The sequence below is a fragment of the Gymnoscopelus microlampas genome, assembly GCF_963454915.1.
Source record: "Gymnoscopelus microlampas genome assembly, chromosome: 24".
Lineage (NCBI taxonomy): Eukaryota > Metazoa > Chordata > Actinopteri > Myctophiformes > Myctophidae > Gymnoscopelus > Gymnoscopelus microlampas.
The window spans coordinates 32,286,035-32,301,928 of NC_139961.1; the positions used below are offsets into that span (position 1 = coordinate 32,286,035).

Consider the following 15,894-nt stretch of genomic DNA (forward strand, 5'->3'; position numbering starts at 1 on the left):
TCTAAAATGACACAGATGCTTTCCCGGGTTCAATGGGCTAAAGGAGCCGCTGGTGGAGAAAGCCCCGAGTCTGATGGCTGTTATCCACCATCACACAGCTTTCTCTGATCGCTGAGCCCCATCACGTTGCACATCCCCGCTGAGTCTAACGACCCGTCGCACACACACACACAAGAACACACCACCCTGTCCTCAGCTGCCCCACACAATAACTGCATTTCACTTTTTTACTCTTATGACTGATTTGTGCCTGGTTGCGCATCGTCCCAGGCACCGAGAATAGCCAATCTGCAAGCTCACAACGCGTCACAGCGCAACGTGTTGTGAGCTTGTAGATCTTCTGTTTTCAGTGCAGGACACCGGAGCGCAACTAAAGTATAAATCATGCTTTGGTTTTTATACTTAGAGAGGTATCATGCAAAATAATAGAATGGAAGAAATATACAGTATATTTCCCATTATTCTACAAATGGAAAATAAATGGAGGTTAACGCTTATCTTGTATACAAAGAAATGGCTACATTTTATTGTAAGGGTTGCAGATAAGGAAGTTAAAAGTGATGACAAGTATGAAGAATGAAACTGGATTCCAAGGATAATACTGTGTTTTATTTAGATTACATAAAAGTAAACCTTTTTTTAAGCGATAAGGAAAGTCTTTTGCGGTACTGCATTTTAAAACTGACAAATATGTTTTTTTATTTCTTTTTACGGTGTGGCACCAAGAGACGAGGCATCTAGAGGACTGTATGTATGTATGTATGTACAGTATGTGTGTGTGTATGTATGTATGTATGTATGTATGTATGTATGTATGTATTTATGTATGTACAGTATGTATGTACAGTATGTATGTATGTGTATGTGTGTGTGTCTGTCTGTCTGTCTGTCTGTCTGTCTGTCTGTATGTATGTACAGTAGTGATGAGCGGGTCGGGTTTTTTCATGACCCGCCCCGCCCCGCCCCGCGACGGAACCCAACCCGCCTCAACCCGCCCCGCGAACCCATATATAAATCTATGGCTCAACCCGCCCCGCGACCCGCGATTTTTTTTTTATTCTGTAAAATCATGGTTAGAAAATAATCCCCAAGTATATTCAAACTGTTTTATTGTTATTATTCTTATTCTTATTAGGAATACAGACAAAACAAGAGCATGTGATTATTTTTATTTTTTTTGTGTGTGAGAGCGGCTGACCCGCTCACCCACAGCCCGCGGGTTACGGGTCGACCCGCTCATCACTAATGTACAGTATGTAGGTATGTATGGACAGTATGTTTGTGTGTATGCATGTATGTCTGTATGTATGTATGTCGGCCACATTTTTGTGTCTGTCTGTGGAAGGAAGTCAATCGGCAAATACTTTTCATATTTTGTGAATAATTTGTATTGTGTGAACTCTGTATCTGTCAGTTCTTGTCCCTTTTATGCCCATATATGGAGATCCCTGATGACAACATACTCCACTGGGTGTAGCTGCATTGGGAACACCTTATATGGTTATGGTTTACATGAGCGTGACGTCAGAGGTCCGCCCGCCGGCCTGTCCTCCCTTAAGCCAATTTTAATATAGGATGTTCTGAATACATAATATCAGATCCAACATCCCACATTTGGGCAAGACTGACGTCACCAATATGACATCATGAACATGACATCATCAACGTGACGTCAGAGATGCACAGGGAAGCGAAGCCCTTATTAGACCCCGTCTTTTTCAGCCACAGTAATCACTGTGTGTCTTGCTAATGCTGTTAGACTTTTGTATTAGTGATTGGATTTGCTGCATGTGGTTCTAGGTACAGAGAGAGTTGTGAATGGGCGCGCAGTGCTAATTGATGTCGAGTTGGAGGGTCCCACTTGCAGCCTGCACGTCTCTAAATGTATTCTCTGGCGTACACTTGACAGCACTCCATTAGAAATGGTTATAGTCTAGACTAAGTTGTAAAGAAAGAAAGGAAATGCAGTTGGCCTCAGAATTGTGTTTACTGCTGAATGTGACAATTATTGGCTTTGCAAAATTGGCAATACAAATGGCATAACAGAAAGTTCATTCAAATAGCGGGTAGACTATGGCTAAAAAGTTTTATTTTAGTTAGACTTTCGTTTTTTTATTTGGCGTAGCTATTGCATACGACATGACTCTGGGGTTCATTTGAATTAAATAGGTTTGTAAATGAGGTAAGGCAGAAGGCCATCTGGTTTGTCTTCTCAAATTCTATCATTCTGTGGTGGACTCAGTTCACTGTTTAGTGTCCCAGGGGTGTGTGCCCTTGAAAGGCCAACACTCAGATAATGAAATCCCAACTGAAGATAGCAAAAAGCCTGTCCTTGGGGGGCGACACACCGGTCAAGACCTTTTAGGACCCTGGAGCAGTCAGTGTGCCTGACTGAAACAGAATCTTAAAGTGAAGCGCTGAAAACATGTGAATCCAACATAATATTCATAAATGGTTGTAATAATCATAAATAATAAACATACACTGTAGTTTGTAATAGTAATAAATAAATGCTATTCAAAATGTGTTTAGGTAGTCATAAACAATAATTTAGAATTAGAATTGATGGTCATAAACAGTTTTCATAAATTGTTTTAATAGTCCAAAATAATTAATAAATGGTTGTAATGGTTGTAAATGATTTTAAAATGGTTGTAATAGTGATAAATAATAGTCATAAATGTGCCAGTAGCTAACTGGTTAGTGCATCCAAATTGGTCACCAGTATTGCATGAGCAGTCTCCGGCGTCTGCCGGTTGCTTCCCTGTCTCTCTGGTCTACACTATCCTGTGGACATAAAAACAGTAGCCAAACAATCATCCTAAAAGGAAAAAAATATGGTTGTACATTCTGGCTTTCACAGATAACTTTCCATCAGCCTCCCATGTTTGTTGTGACACTAATATATTATCTGTCAGAGCTGCCTTCCGGTATTTGGGAGCGCTTTAGAACTGAAATGACGCAAAATGTTCCTTTTTAGACCTATTATTCTAAACCACAATAATGCCTGTAGAGTTTTCAGCAGTGCTCCGGGGATCCAGTGCACTACTGGTTTTCATTGTAGTCTTCTAATCAGCCTCTAATTTAGATCTAGGGCACCAGGTGAATGCAATTAATTACCTGGCTGAATAGAAAACGTGCGCTATCACGTTCAAGGCACGGCTCCTTTGCTAACTGGATACCACTTACTGCTGGCCCTTGAGTGTGACAGCAATCTTAACACAGAGTGCTCTCGTGCGCTATCACACTTAACAGAACATTGCAGAAGAGATGAGTGATGTTGTGTGTTGTGAGAAGGGAATTGGCGATGCATCTGGGACTCATCAAAAGGCTCTCATCTGGATTTGAATGGCATATAGGAACAAACAAAGGAGAAAGGAACAAATCAGAAGTAGCTCATGTGGACGTGTCTGAGAATTACATCACATCTTAAAACCACTTGAGCCCTATTTTATGTCGTACAATGGTGTCACGCAAAAATAGTTGCAATGTTTTTAGCGGTGCCAACCGCTCTATACGTGGCTTTGACTCGGTGTCTGTGTGTCTGTGTGTCTGTCTGTGTGTCCGTATGAGCCCGGGATGAGCACGGCAAAGAAGCAACACATACAAACACACGCACACACACACACACACACACACACACACAGACTTGGAGATTGCCTATGCCATCTCTCCTCTCATTTGCCACACGTGCCACCGGTTATCAAAGAGGGGTCCAGGGACCCCCAGGGACGTCCGCCCGTATGAGCACGGGATGAGCACGGGATTTTAAACAGCTATAACTCCAGTTTGCAGCATGCCACCAAGTCCAAATTTGGTATGTGGACTTAGACCACCAATACGGGCCGAGCATGAATTGCTCAAGCCCCGCCCCCTCTGTCTTCCCATTGGCTGGCCTTTAAACAGCCATAACTCAAGTTTGCAGCATGCTACGGAGTACAAATTTTGGACATGGACTAAAACCACCAATAGGGACAAACTGTAATTACTTAAGCCCCGCCCCCTCTCTCTGCCCATTGGCTGGGCTTTAAACAGCCATTATTCCAGTTTGCAGCAAGCTACCAAGTACAAATTTGGTAAGTGGACTCAGACCACCAATAGGGACGAACTGAAATGAGTTAAGCCCCGCCCCAAAGGCACCGCTTCCTTCACACAGGGTGTGATTTTTTTTTTATTCTTTGAAAATCTTTGAAAATGTTCACCTATGACATGCCCAAAATAGGACACCAGGTTGAAAGTGATTAATTACAATGCAAGTGAGATACAGTATCTGCACCAACAGTTTCTTCATTATGACTCGAGTCAAATAACTCACCGAACCGAGCGAGGCCACACCATGCTTCCTTTCCAACGCGAGTAAGATGAATTTGCTCTCCTGCTCATGTGTCCGTCTTCTTCTCCCTACACAGAAAGAGATTCCACTGGAGAAGACGTCAGGCGGTAACGTCCAGCCACGCGGCTCCCTGAGCATCTCCCTGGAGTCCCTGAACAAGCTGAACCACGGTGGCTCTGGTGGAGGGAGCAGTGGCAGTGGCAGCGGGGGCCTGTATCCCGACACGGGCCCGGGGCGCAGAGGCGACCTCGGCCTCCACGGCGTCACGCGGACAAGCGCGGATGACTCCTGCAGGGCGGAGGAGCCTCCGCCCCCCTCCTCCTCGCCAACCTTTTCCTGCAAGCCCGGAGCGGACCCCACGGGCTCCCTCAGCGACTCCCTGTACGACAGCTTCTCCTCCTGCACCAGCCAGGGATCCAATGACGTGTAGGGAGTGTGGGGGGGGGGGGAGGTGCAACATGAGTTGAGGTGCCCTTTGTCTGCCCCCCCACCCCTCAAGAAAAGAAAAACTGAAACAGAAGCACTTAGTTGGTTGGATGATATTGGGGCCGGAGCTGAACTCTGCGGTGTGGAGGACTGGATTAGCAATATACAATAACTATGTTTCCTTGCATTTTGATGTTATTTTTACCCCTCCTCCTGAGGAACTTCTTATCATTGCACTGTAACAGACACTGTACAAAGTTTGTACAGAATGTAAAGTGAAACTTTTTGAAAGTGGTGATGTGCAGAGCTAATTATTTTGGGGCCCAATATACTATATAATTGCCTCTGTACCGCTGAAGCGATTGCTTTCTGCTGCTGGGAATGTTAACATCTACTGTATGTTGCCATGTGTATCTCTATCCTTAGACACTGGGAGAGTCACAATAACAACTTAACGCATTGATCTGTGCACATAATTTGTTGGAAGCAATATTCTCAAAATGAAAAAAAAAAAAACTAAACAACAACAATGTAGCAGCTGTTAATATCAGGTTTTCAATTATCCTTAATGTCCATTTACTCATTCAAAGGAATGGTAAAGATAACACTTTTTGGGTGTTGACGATTAATGTCTGTGGGCCGCAACTGAAGACGTCAAAAATGTAAAAAAAAAAGAAAAAATAGGAGGCGAAATTAAGCTGCAAAAAATGCACTTATTGAACCTGAATTTAGCAATGAGCTGGCATTAAATTGATCGATGCTCAGCTAAAGTAGCGCTTTTAAATGAACTGACCTTGCAGTGTCTGAACGGTACAGTATGTACAGTAAACAACAGCACGCTTACTGGATTAAACCCCAAACAGCAGACAATATCACTGGTGAAATCTCAGGGAACATAACTAAACTGACCGATTGTAACAATTAAAACAGTCAATGGAAAATGATCCATATAAATGCAACATCGCAGCAGGTGACACATTGGTGTTTCTTTTCCAATGTTTCTCATGATAAACTCCAGAATCCAAAATGTTCTTGATGTTGTCTCATGTAGCATATAGTGTATCTGAAATCTTCCAAACCTCGCTTTTCCTTTAACGGTTGTACATTATGTTGTATATAAAGAAGTTCTATGAGGTAATATCGGAAAGGGCATTGCTGATCGATATATGCAAATGAATAATAATAATAATAATAATAATAATAATTAATGTGTTTTTAAATATGTTTTGCCAATCATTCAGCCAAGGTTGTAAATCGACTGTTTGAAAATGTCAGAACGTGTGTCTATCTGTTTATAGAATTCTGTCCGGGGTTCATGTTAAGAAAACAAAAAAAGTCTTTATTTTGATCAATAAGAGCTAATTCTTTATATGTTATCACTTTATTTTAAAGACATATTTGAACTTTAGGTAAGGTTATTATGCCAAAATCCTGCTATCTTTAAACTATCTAATTTGGCCAGCTGGTGCTAATCGTGGGTTTCATTTTTATTTTATTTTTTATTTTCTATATGAAACTTGTTAATATGTATGAAGAGAGTCTTTAAAGGACTTGTGTATTTTTCTAGTTGTCAACTATTTATACCCACATTTTGTACAGACTTCAGTGTCATTGTCATGTCTCACCTTTATCCTTAAGATGTTCCTGGTTCCCTTTGTAAAGAGAAATGGTTACCAGCAGTGTTACTTTGGTAATTATTACTGATGTGTGCAATGTTTTTTGGCTGTTACACTCGACTTTAATGCTATATATTTTATGTAACAATTTCCTAAATAAATACAAGAAACTATTTCCTATTTCAAACTCAAAGGCATGCGTGTGTTGTTTTTGTGTGTGTGTGTGCGTGTGTGTGTGCGTGCGTGTGTGTTTGTGTGCGTGTGAGTGTACACAGGGTTCATTAAAAAAACAACAACAGGGGCACATTGTCATAAGCGGATACAAGCTCATAATGGGTCATATCAACACATTGCGAGCTTGTACAACCGTAGAATGATTTTGAATATAAAATAAAGTATTGACAAACCTTTACAAATTTGCCCACATAGGGATGCCAGAGCTAATGTGGTTAATATCAATTGTTAATTAAATTGTGATATTATCAAACACAAATAGACAAATAGCCTATCAGTTTACCCAAAAGGCAAATGTAACAGTCAGTCTGACCAGATTATGCAGCCAGCAGGGATGAAACATGCTATTAAAATTTTAAATAAAAAAAGAATGTGTGAACGTGTGAATGAATGTATCAAAAGCAGAGGGATGGACCCCCCACTGGCCCCCATATATAGTAAATCCATCCCTGTGTGAACATGTCTGCAAGCAGCATGTGTCATTGGGTGATTCATGTGTGTTCTAAGAGGGAGTGAATGAGGGAGAGAGAGTTGAAGAAAAAAAACTAATCTTTCCCCCTCAAGGGCATGGCGGTCATAATCACTGCTTCCCACTGAAAACCTGTCAGGATGAGTTGTGTCCAACGACGGCAACAATTCGCACCAAGGAACGTTTTCAAAGCTACGGGGGGATTTATAATCATTACTCTCTCGATGGGCAATTATACGCGTAAAAAATAAAATCCATTAATTTATCTACACTTGAATGCCGCCTCCCTGATCTTTCTCCTCACTCGCACCTTCGCTATACCCTATATTTAAGTAGGCCTATACCAGGCCTACTTAAATATAGGGTATCGTATAGGGCAGGCTATATTATTGTTCAAAATGTTAGTGCACAAACAGTAGCACAAATACACAACATACATCTGAAAGCGTCCACTGGCATCTATAGCTAGTCTAACAGGAACGCATAGGGGAAATGTAGGCTTATATGGCTTCAGAAACAAATAGCCTAATTAAGGCATGCATTACTGTAGTGTCCAGTGCCACCCATGGTATTTGTAGAACATGTGCCAGGTGCATGTGATCAAGACAAGTGTATGTGATTACAAGGACACAGGTGTTATGTGATTATGGAACAACATACAAGTAAAAAAGACAGCAAAAGGCAGTCCGGTCTCTGTGTGTTTGTATGTTAAATGTGTGGAGTATCAAACACTACAATTACAAAAATCTACGTAGGCCTACACATAGCTACTTAATAAACCAATAGCTTAATGCATAACTATTTGGGATTATTTGCAAGTTTATAAATCTGTTGGGTAACCTTGATTTAACCTTTTTCAATTAGCAGACGCCACGGGGGTTTGATGATGACTAATTGGTACAAGTTTAGAACTATTATGAAATGCCAATATACACTGTTTTACAGCCAGCTTTTATCACGTGGTGCGGGTTGTGTGTGATCGTGCAGCAGGTCGCAGACAGACAGACAAACGGATGGACGGACGGACGGCTGTTCAGAGCAGCGCGCACAGTCTCATCAGGACCAATGAGTTGCTGCTCTGTGTCTCATGGTGCGTCTCTTCACGGGTCTGATCACCCGCAGCATGAAGTTCATCTACTAGTCTGATGTTCTCCTTTCCAGCGTCACTTTGGACAGAATGCAGCGTCCTCTCGTTTTTGCGACTTTATGTGGAATCCTTCTCGAGACAGGTATGTAGAAGTTAGGAGACTGCATGACTCCTTTTTCTCTCTCTGGCACATGTTGGAGCGCACCTTATATCAAAACCACGGGAATGTGGAAAATCACATTTTGATTGATTGATTGATTGATTGATTGATTAGGCTACTTTATTAACAGTTGGCAAAAAAAAGCACAGCAAAGTCAGTTCTATACAAAAGGATGCTAACATTTAATGACAGACAACATCATATAAATAGTAATCAAAAAGAAAAATATGTACAATATTGGGGGGGGGGGCATTTTTGGTGATAGGATTGGACCTGATCAAAACCACGGACATGTGGAAAATCCCATTAAATTGTGAATTTCAAGTCTTCGATGATGAGAACATATTTGGATCTATTGAGAAAGGGACGATCGGAATACAGATTTTTAATTGAAAAACTAAAGAACGGCGATTTGATTTCCCACCGGCTTTTTGGTAACGTGCGCTGATAGTTGTTGGATGTGCGCACGGGTAGGCTACAGTATGTAACCAACGTATCTGTTTTAGACCAAAAACGAGATTATTATGCCATAACTGGAAACCCAGGAGAATTGACAGCAAGTAGCCTACAGTATTTGATCTGTTGTCATGCGGATAATAATGTTAGATCTGTATGTATGTATGTATGTATGTATGTATGTATGCTGCGTCTCTGTCAATGCGTAACGAATTGGATGCGCATTTGGACACTAGATGTGGATGTGAAGCTATAGCAATGCACATTGTTATATGTGTATTTGTTTAATTTGACTGGACTGTTGGATTCCATTTTGTAATGTTAATTTGTCTTTTTGTATTAATTTTCATGTTTTATTGTATTGCATTTAATTTGTATTTTTAGTTGTACATTTGTATTGTATTTGCTTTGTTCAGGACCCCAGGAAGACTAAAGGCTCATGTGTCTCTAATGGGGATCCTTTAATAAACATAAACATAAACACATTATAAGGCAAGAGTGGTGCATGTGCAAAATACGCAGGGGGACAATTTCATATGGTGTAAAGTATCTTGGCCATATAATTATTGTTTGTCTTGATTAAAAGAAGTAGCTACATTTGAGTCTACTCCTGTGAACAAAGATGTGACCACTCACTCTCAGCACAGACTATAGTTGATGATGGATGAATGGAGGTTCAGTCTGAGTCGTGTTAAGGTCATTCATTAGACCTGGGCTGTGTGACTGTATCATTGCTCTGGACCTTTATCACAGGCTGTGTGCTTGATGGAGCTGTCTGAGTTGAGATGAATGATTTGCGCCATTTCATTAAGCCATTAGACAATGGAAATAGATGGCCTTTATTGCGGCAAAACAACACAAACTCGCGCCCATAGGCCAGTGGTTTTCAAACTTTTTCATGTTATGAAAAATGATATGAATTTGGCACTATGAGCTTGTATATCTGCTATTTTTGAATAGCAAAAGTATAAAATATGGTTAAAGTCGTTCAAATGATTCTGACACTAAATTAACTAATTTTGCTGGGGACCCCCTGGGGGTACCCATGGGGGTCCTCGGACCCCACTTTGAGAACCCCACTTTGTCGTACTGTAGAACCAACCAAGGTATTGCTGGCAATCTTTTATTCAGTCAGATTGTTCATTAAATTCACCTGGTGTCACAGGTATAAATTATTATGAGACTTCTGATTCCATAAAATTAGCCACTGATTAGACTCGAGATGAAAATCAACAGCAGCAATGTCTAAATGGCTGATAATAGTAATTGTGATGAGAATAATGATTTTGATGTTGGTGGGTGATGATGATAGAGAATTGTCCTGCTAAGCTTGGTAACTATAACATTATAAGAAATGTGCTATTATTGGTATTGATAAGCAATAGGTTTGTGAACATAGATTGTGGTATGTGGTTTAACAGTGCATGGTTCTCAATTGTTTTTTTATGTCAAGGACCCCCAAATTAAAATCAAAATGTATTTGGCTGCAGACCCCTATCTGAAAATAGTTTGTGCCAGTGAGTGACCCCATGCAAGATTTGTGCTGTTAAAATGTTTCAAAAATATTCAATCATTTTCAATTTCAATTTAGTATGTTCGTAACAAGGAAGCCATGCTATTGTTATGCCAAAGTTCCTTTCATAATGTGGATTCTACCACCTTTCAGCTGACCAGGCAGAACATGTTAACTATGAGGTGGACCATGTCCTCACAGATATGGGGTCAGCAGTGTTACTTGCAAGCAACAACAAGCTCACCATCTTGGTATGGTATATACTACCATGATGTTAATCCATTTTACTGTCTATATGGATGGGCAGAGACAGGCGGATGAATAGAAGTTAGTCATCAGCCATGATCTAAAAAATACATCTATTAGGTAGGAGTGGCAGTTTATTTCTGCTTATCCCTGCTGCTAAAATCCTAAGTGTTAATTTAACTGAAAGTGTAAGATTTGACCCTTGTGGATCAATCTTTCCCCCCATTCATTGGTTAGTTACTAATTTCCCTTTTGCTGGGGTATTGATGTATTGCCCCCCCCCCCCCTTCAGATCAATAAAGTATGGTCTTATCTTAACTCAAATTAGGATCAACAGACAAGGTTGGATGTCAGTACAGAAAGCTGAAAGCAACCCTGTGCACATCTTTGATCATCTTTAGCGATGGACAATTTCATTTCATTTCATGTGTGAAGGCAGCATCATTATTATACAGTCGGCTAATTTCAGCATGGTCCTCCTGCAAGAGGCATAATGAAATACATTGCAGCTGAATAATTCATGCTGTACAGAAGATAGAGAATTTGGACATTGTGATATTGTCCAGTGCCAGTGGCAAGTATATTATCATACGGTACATACAGAAATCCAAAGCACTAAAAGTTAGTACTGTATGACTTGACTGTAAAAAATAAACTTTAGACCAAACGTGGGCTAAAAATGATGTCTGTCTGCCTGTCTGTCTGCCTTCCTCCCTGTCTGTCAAGACATTTAATAATACACATACGTAATTATGGAAAGAAAAACAAATATGTTTATGACCGATTTGTCTGTTAAAGCAGTGACGATGTGTTTTAGTACAATGTTGTTGCCCTCCTGACGCAGGGAACGCCCTCCAGATCCAGTGCTACCAGTGTGAGGAGGTGAAGCACAATGACTGCTCCACGCCGGAGTACATCGTCAACTGCACCGTGAATGTCCAGGACATGTGTCAGAAGGAGGTGCTGGTCAAGGAGGATGGTAAGGGACACGCGTCAGAAGGAGGTGCTCGTGGAGGTCTGTGGGTCTCTAGGTGCAGTAGTTCTCAAATTTTCGCCCTTAAAGGACGACTTCACCCATTTTCAACCTATCTTCATATAATTGGTCCTCACTAAAGCTCATGATAAAATGGAATACAAAATTCTAGTCGGTCTGTGTCTCATATGAGGGCTGTACTGTGGACACTTCCCGCCCACCAGTGACATCATCGTTAGACAGGTTCTTTTTTTTATACAAGATTTCTCATTTATTATTCCGATTTTTATCAACGTGAGAACAATAGCTTCCATTATAGCATACTAACCCCAGCGATGATGTCACTGCTAAGTTTCTGAACTGTCCACAGCCCTCCTCTGAGACACAGACCGAGTAGACAAAATTGGTACATTACCATATTATAATAAGTATTAGTGATGACCAATTATATGAAGATAGGTTGAAAACGGGTGAAATCGTCCTGGGTCCATTTGGTTCCGTTTGTATACTGTCAGAGTTAAAGGACAGTATTGTATACTGTCCTTTACTGTATACTAGTGATGAGCGGGTCGACCCGTAACCCGCGGGACCCGCGGGTCAACCCGCGGCGCGGGTGGTCGAGTCAGAATTTCAGAAGCAATTATGCGGGCTGTGGGTGAGCGGGTCAGCCGCTCTCACACGCAAAAAAAAAAAAAAAGATCACATGCTCTTGTTTTGTCTTTATTCCTAATAAGAATAATAACAATAAAACAGTTTGAATACACTTGGGGATTATTTTCTAACCATGATTTTACAGAATAAAAAAAAAATCGCGGGTCGCGGGGCGGGTTGAGCCATAGATTTATATATGGGTTCGCGGGGCGGGTTGAGGCGGGTTGGGTTCCGTCGCGGGGCGGGGCGGGCCGAGTCATGAAAAAACCCGACCCGCTCATCACTACTGTATACCGTTTGTATACTGTCAGAGTCACAGACTTGTAAGGGTCCATTTAGGACCCCCTCAAGGAACCCTGAGAATCCCTGGATCTCAATTTGAAAACCACTGTCTCTATTTGTAGGCCTAGAGGTATCAATGTGTAACCATGAGTTTGCTCAAAAATGTAATCACAGTGAGCATGTTAGACTGTAGGCTACTGTAAGTAGAGTCGCATAGAAATAAATGTCTGTAAAGTTTTCTTTTTCTGCTATTGCTTCAGCCACACGACTGTTGATGCAACTCGTGAAATATTCACAATGTGGCAGTTCCATCAATTACCTATAAATAAATGAATATATTAGATGTTGTTGTACAGTTCAATGCAGTCGCAACATTTTACACATACTTATACACTCTATACAGGATGGATGGACGGATAGCAGATCTACAAGCTCACATGCAACACAGTGCGAGCTTGTAGATTGGCTATTTCAGCTACTTACGATGTACAATGAAGTATATAGTGTTTAATTGGTTAAAGAGTTACTTTGAGCATCATTCAGGAGACATTCACCTTGGTGTTTGTGCAAGTTGATCCGAAACCCGGCGGCAGCACTTCTTCTCAAAGGGACCAATTCCATTCACTCATCAGACACCAAACATTTGACGCAACATTCGATTAGTGGACGAAGGCTCATGGAAAATACAGTCTGGCAGAGCTTTGAATGCTGTATTGCAGTCGTATTCAATTACCCGTCGCGGAGGTCGGAGTGTGTTCAGGCTTTCATTCCCAACCCAACAACACTGCACCAGCTGATCTCATAAAATAGCACTCCAACCAAAGAGGGCACAACCAATTAGTGAAATCATGTTGTGGTGAGCTGGTTGAACAGAAGGACTGCTGTATTAGAGGAGACATACACAGTATGTTTGAAGTGCTCTGTTTTCATTTGTTTGGAGCCAAGTGTACTTCTGTGTTCCACGGGCACCAGGAGTGATAAAGAGAGCCTGAGAAATGTATTTTATCACATCAATCAAAATCGAAGTGATATTTTTTTATATAAGCCCGGGGATATGTGTTATTGTCCCACAATGTGTGGGCGGCGTGTGAGAAGCCAAGCAAACAAATGCATTTTGTAATTTTAGGCTTCAGCATCGAAGATTGAAGGACACTCTGGATTACAGCTCCAAATACTTTATTGAACAGCAAGTTTTGAATCCCACAGATTCATCAGGAAAATGACACCATGTTGATGATGTCATATTGATTGACATCAGTCATTTAAGTGTGTGCAGGTACTTTGACCTACTGCTAGTGTGCACAAGAAAAATGGTACTGATCGGTGGAGTGGTCACAAACCTATAGATGAGCTATTTTCGGCGGAGAAACCAAGGGACCAAGTATAGACCCCTGGGGGACACCGGTCAACGTAAGTATAGGGTTTTAAGTGGTTAACTCACTGCAGCAGAGAAACACGGCACAACGGCACTGAAGCTAACGATCCCTTCACGAAGTGGTGCACGACTAATGACCTGCCATCGATAGCTAAAGATTGTACAGGGAGGCCACGCCACGCCATTACTAGACTAATGTCTTGTTTTCACACCTACAGCATACCATACAGTATGTCCTCCACACAGTGTACAGTAAATTGGGTGCAGTGATATCAGTTAATGCACATTCTGCACTTACTAAACTGTTTCACATGATTTTTATGGCATTGCTCTGAAAGAGGGTAGCTGTCTTTAAGTGTGTCTGTCAGTCTGTCAGTCTGTCAGTCTGTCAGTCTGTCTGTCTGTCTGTCTGTCTGTCTGTCCAGAGATCACGTAGAAAACCACTGAACCGATCAGGGCCAAATTTCTTGTGCACAGTACTAGTAGGCTAACTTTCCCCGGCCCACGCATTTATTTAACTTCGGATTGTCCAGATTTGGGCACGGATGACGTATATATCATGCATTGAAACTGACTTATAACTGTTTGACTGTCAACCATAATTTAAGTATGGAATAGCAAGCCTTGCAGCCATACCCAGTTGTGTAAAATAAAGAAAAAATGTTACCTCTGGGGGCACCACCTCCTTTTTTTGCATAGAAACAGGAACTCGGTTTGGCTCCACCCCTTTCTTAGTTCACTTCCTCCCGGGTGCTTCTGTGTTTATTCCTACTAACACGTTTAGGGCACTATTGCTGACAGATTGAGATTAATTAATTACTAACCCAACCCCAATTTCAAACTAAATAAAGTCTGTTATTATTCCCTCTGCAACTCTGCAAAACAAGTTGCAGCACTAATAAAACATCAATTGCATTTCCAGACAGTCCTAAATGAAAACGTTTTAAACTGGAACCTTTGTGGTTGTGCGTCTTCTCTCCGTGTCTCTCCACACAGGCATTCACTACCGGAAGTCCTGCGCATCGTCCGGAGCTTGTCTCATCGCGTCCTCAGGCTACCAGCAGTTCTGCACGGGGAAACTCAACTCTGTGTGCATCACCTGCTGCGCCACCGGGCTGTGCAACGGGCCCAAAAAGAAACGTCCCGTCCCCTCTGCGGGGACCTTGAGCCGCTGGACGCCACGGTCCCTTCTCTCCTCCCCCCTGCCTCTCCTGCCCTCGCTGTTTCCTATGTCAGTGCTCTTTAGGATGTAGGCTGTGTATGTGTTGCCGCCTGGATTCCAACCCTTAGCATGGGAAACTAAACATCTATACCGCTCACCAAAGGGGGAACCCTTACCCTTTCCAGGTTCAGGGTAGATATTTGGCTTCATGGCTTAAGCCAGGGCTACCCCCCACGCTCACACACACACACACACACACACACAAGTCAGGAAGCCAGGGACGGGTCACGCACCAATGTAATCACCTGGATTCCAAGCCAGGTTTTCTGTGTGGAAAGCTTAACATCTACCGCTCATCCAAAGGGTGTATCCACTCCACAAACACGCTCATCTAAAGGGGAATCCCCCTCCCCGATGTGGTCCAGGTAGATATTAGGCTTCTGGGCTTGCAGGCAGGGCTGCTCTGCTGTGAAACCAAAATTGTACTGCTCAGACAAACGGCATTCCCCTTCATCTACTTTGGCTGAGCTGTAGAGGTCCGGTTTCCCATGCAGGAGGCACATGTTCTGATCCAGGAGGAGGTTATGTGTGTATTGCGTGTACAGTTTACACACACACACACACACACACACACACACACACACACACACACACACACACACACACACACACACACACACACACACACACACACACACACACACACACACACGGCCAGACCGCACAATCACACATCACACATGCAAGCACCCACAAAGACACACACATACTGTACACATGTTTAGAAAGATGCAGTTAAATAACAATAGCACTCTGGATTGTGAGAACTGAACCCAAACAGTATGACAACCCCCCCCCCCCACCCCCTCCCCTTCCCCCCTGTGTTTTCACACTGGAGGCAGTGCATCTAA

At 42.1% G+C, this 15,894-nt stretch overlaps 2 protein-coding genes across 6 annotated transcripts in view; both read left to right on the top strand.

The window, feature by feature from the left end:
- The window catches only part of LOC311041177 (nck-associated protein 5-like), a 146,321-nt gene extending 139,764 nt beyond the window's left edge, over nucleotides 1-6,557 (top strand). For all 5 annotated transcript variants that reach the window (XM_084051699.1, XM_084051700.1, XM_084051701.1 and 2 more), the window contains one exon: nucleotides 4,410-6,557. In XM_084051699.1, the coding sequence (XP_083907825.1) occupies nucleotides 4,410-4,763 (354 nt within the window). In that variant the 3' untranslated portion in view covers nucleotides 4,764-6,557. The remainder of the gene's footprint in view (nucleotides 1-4,409) is intronic.
- Nucleotides 6,558-8,127: 1,570 nt separating this feature from the next.
- LOC311040821 (ly6/PLAUR domain-containing protein 1-like) lies at nucleotides 8,128-15,894 on the top strand. Its single transcript, XM_084051177.1, has 3 exons — nucleotides 8,128-8,307; nucleotides 11,385-11,519; nucleotides 14,818-15,894. The coding sequence occupies exons 1-3, from the start codon at nucleotides 8,256-8,258 to the stop codon at nucleotides 15,072-15,074; spliced, it is 444 nt and encodes a 147-aa protein (XP_083907303.1). The 5' UTR covers nucleotides 8,128-8,255; the 3' UTR covers nucleotides 15,075-15,894.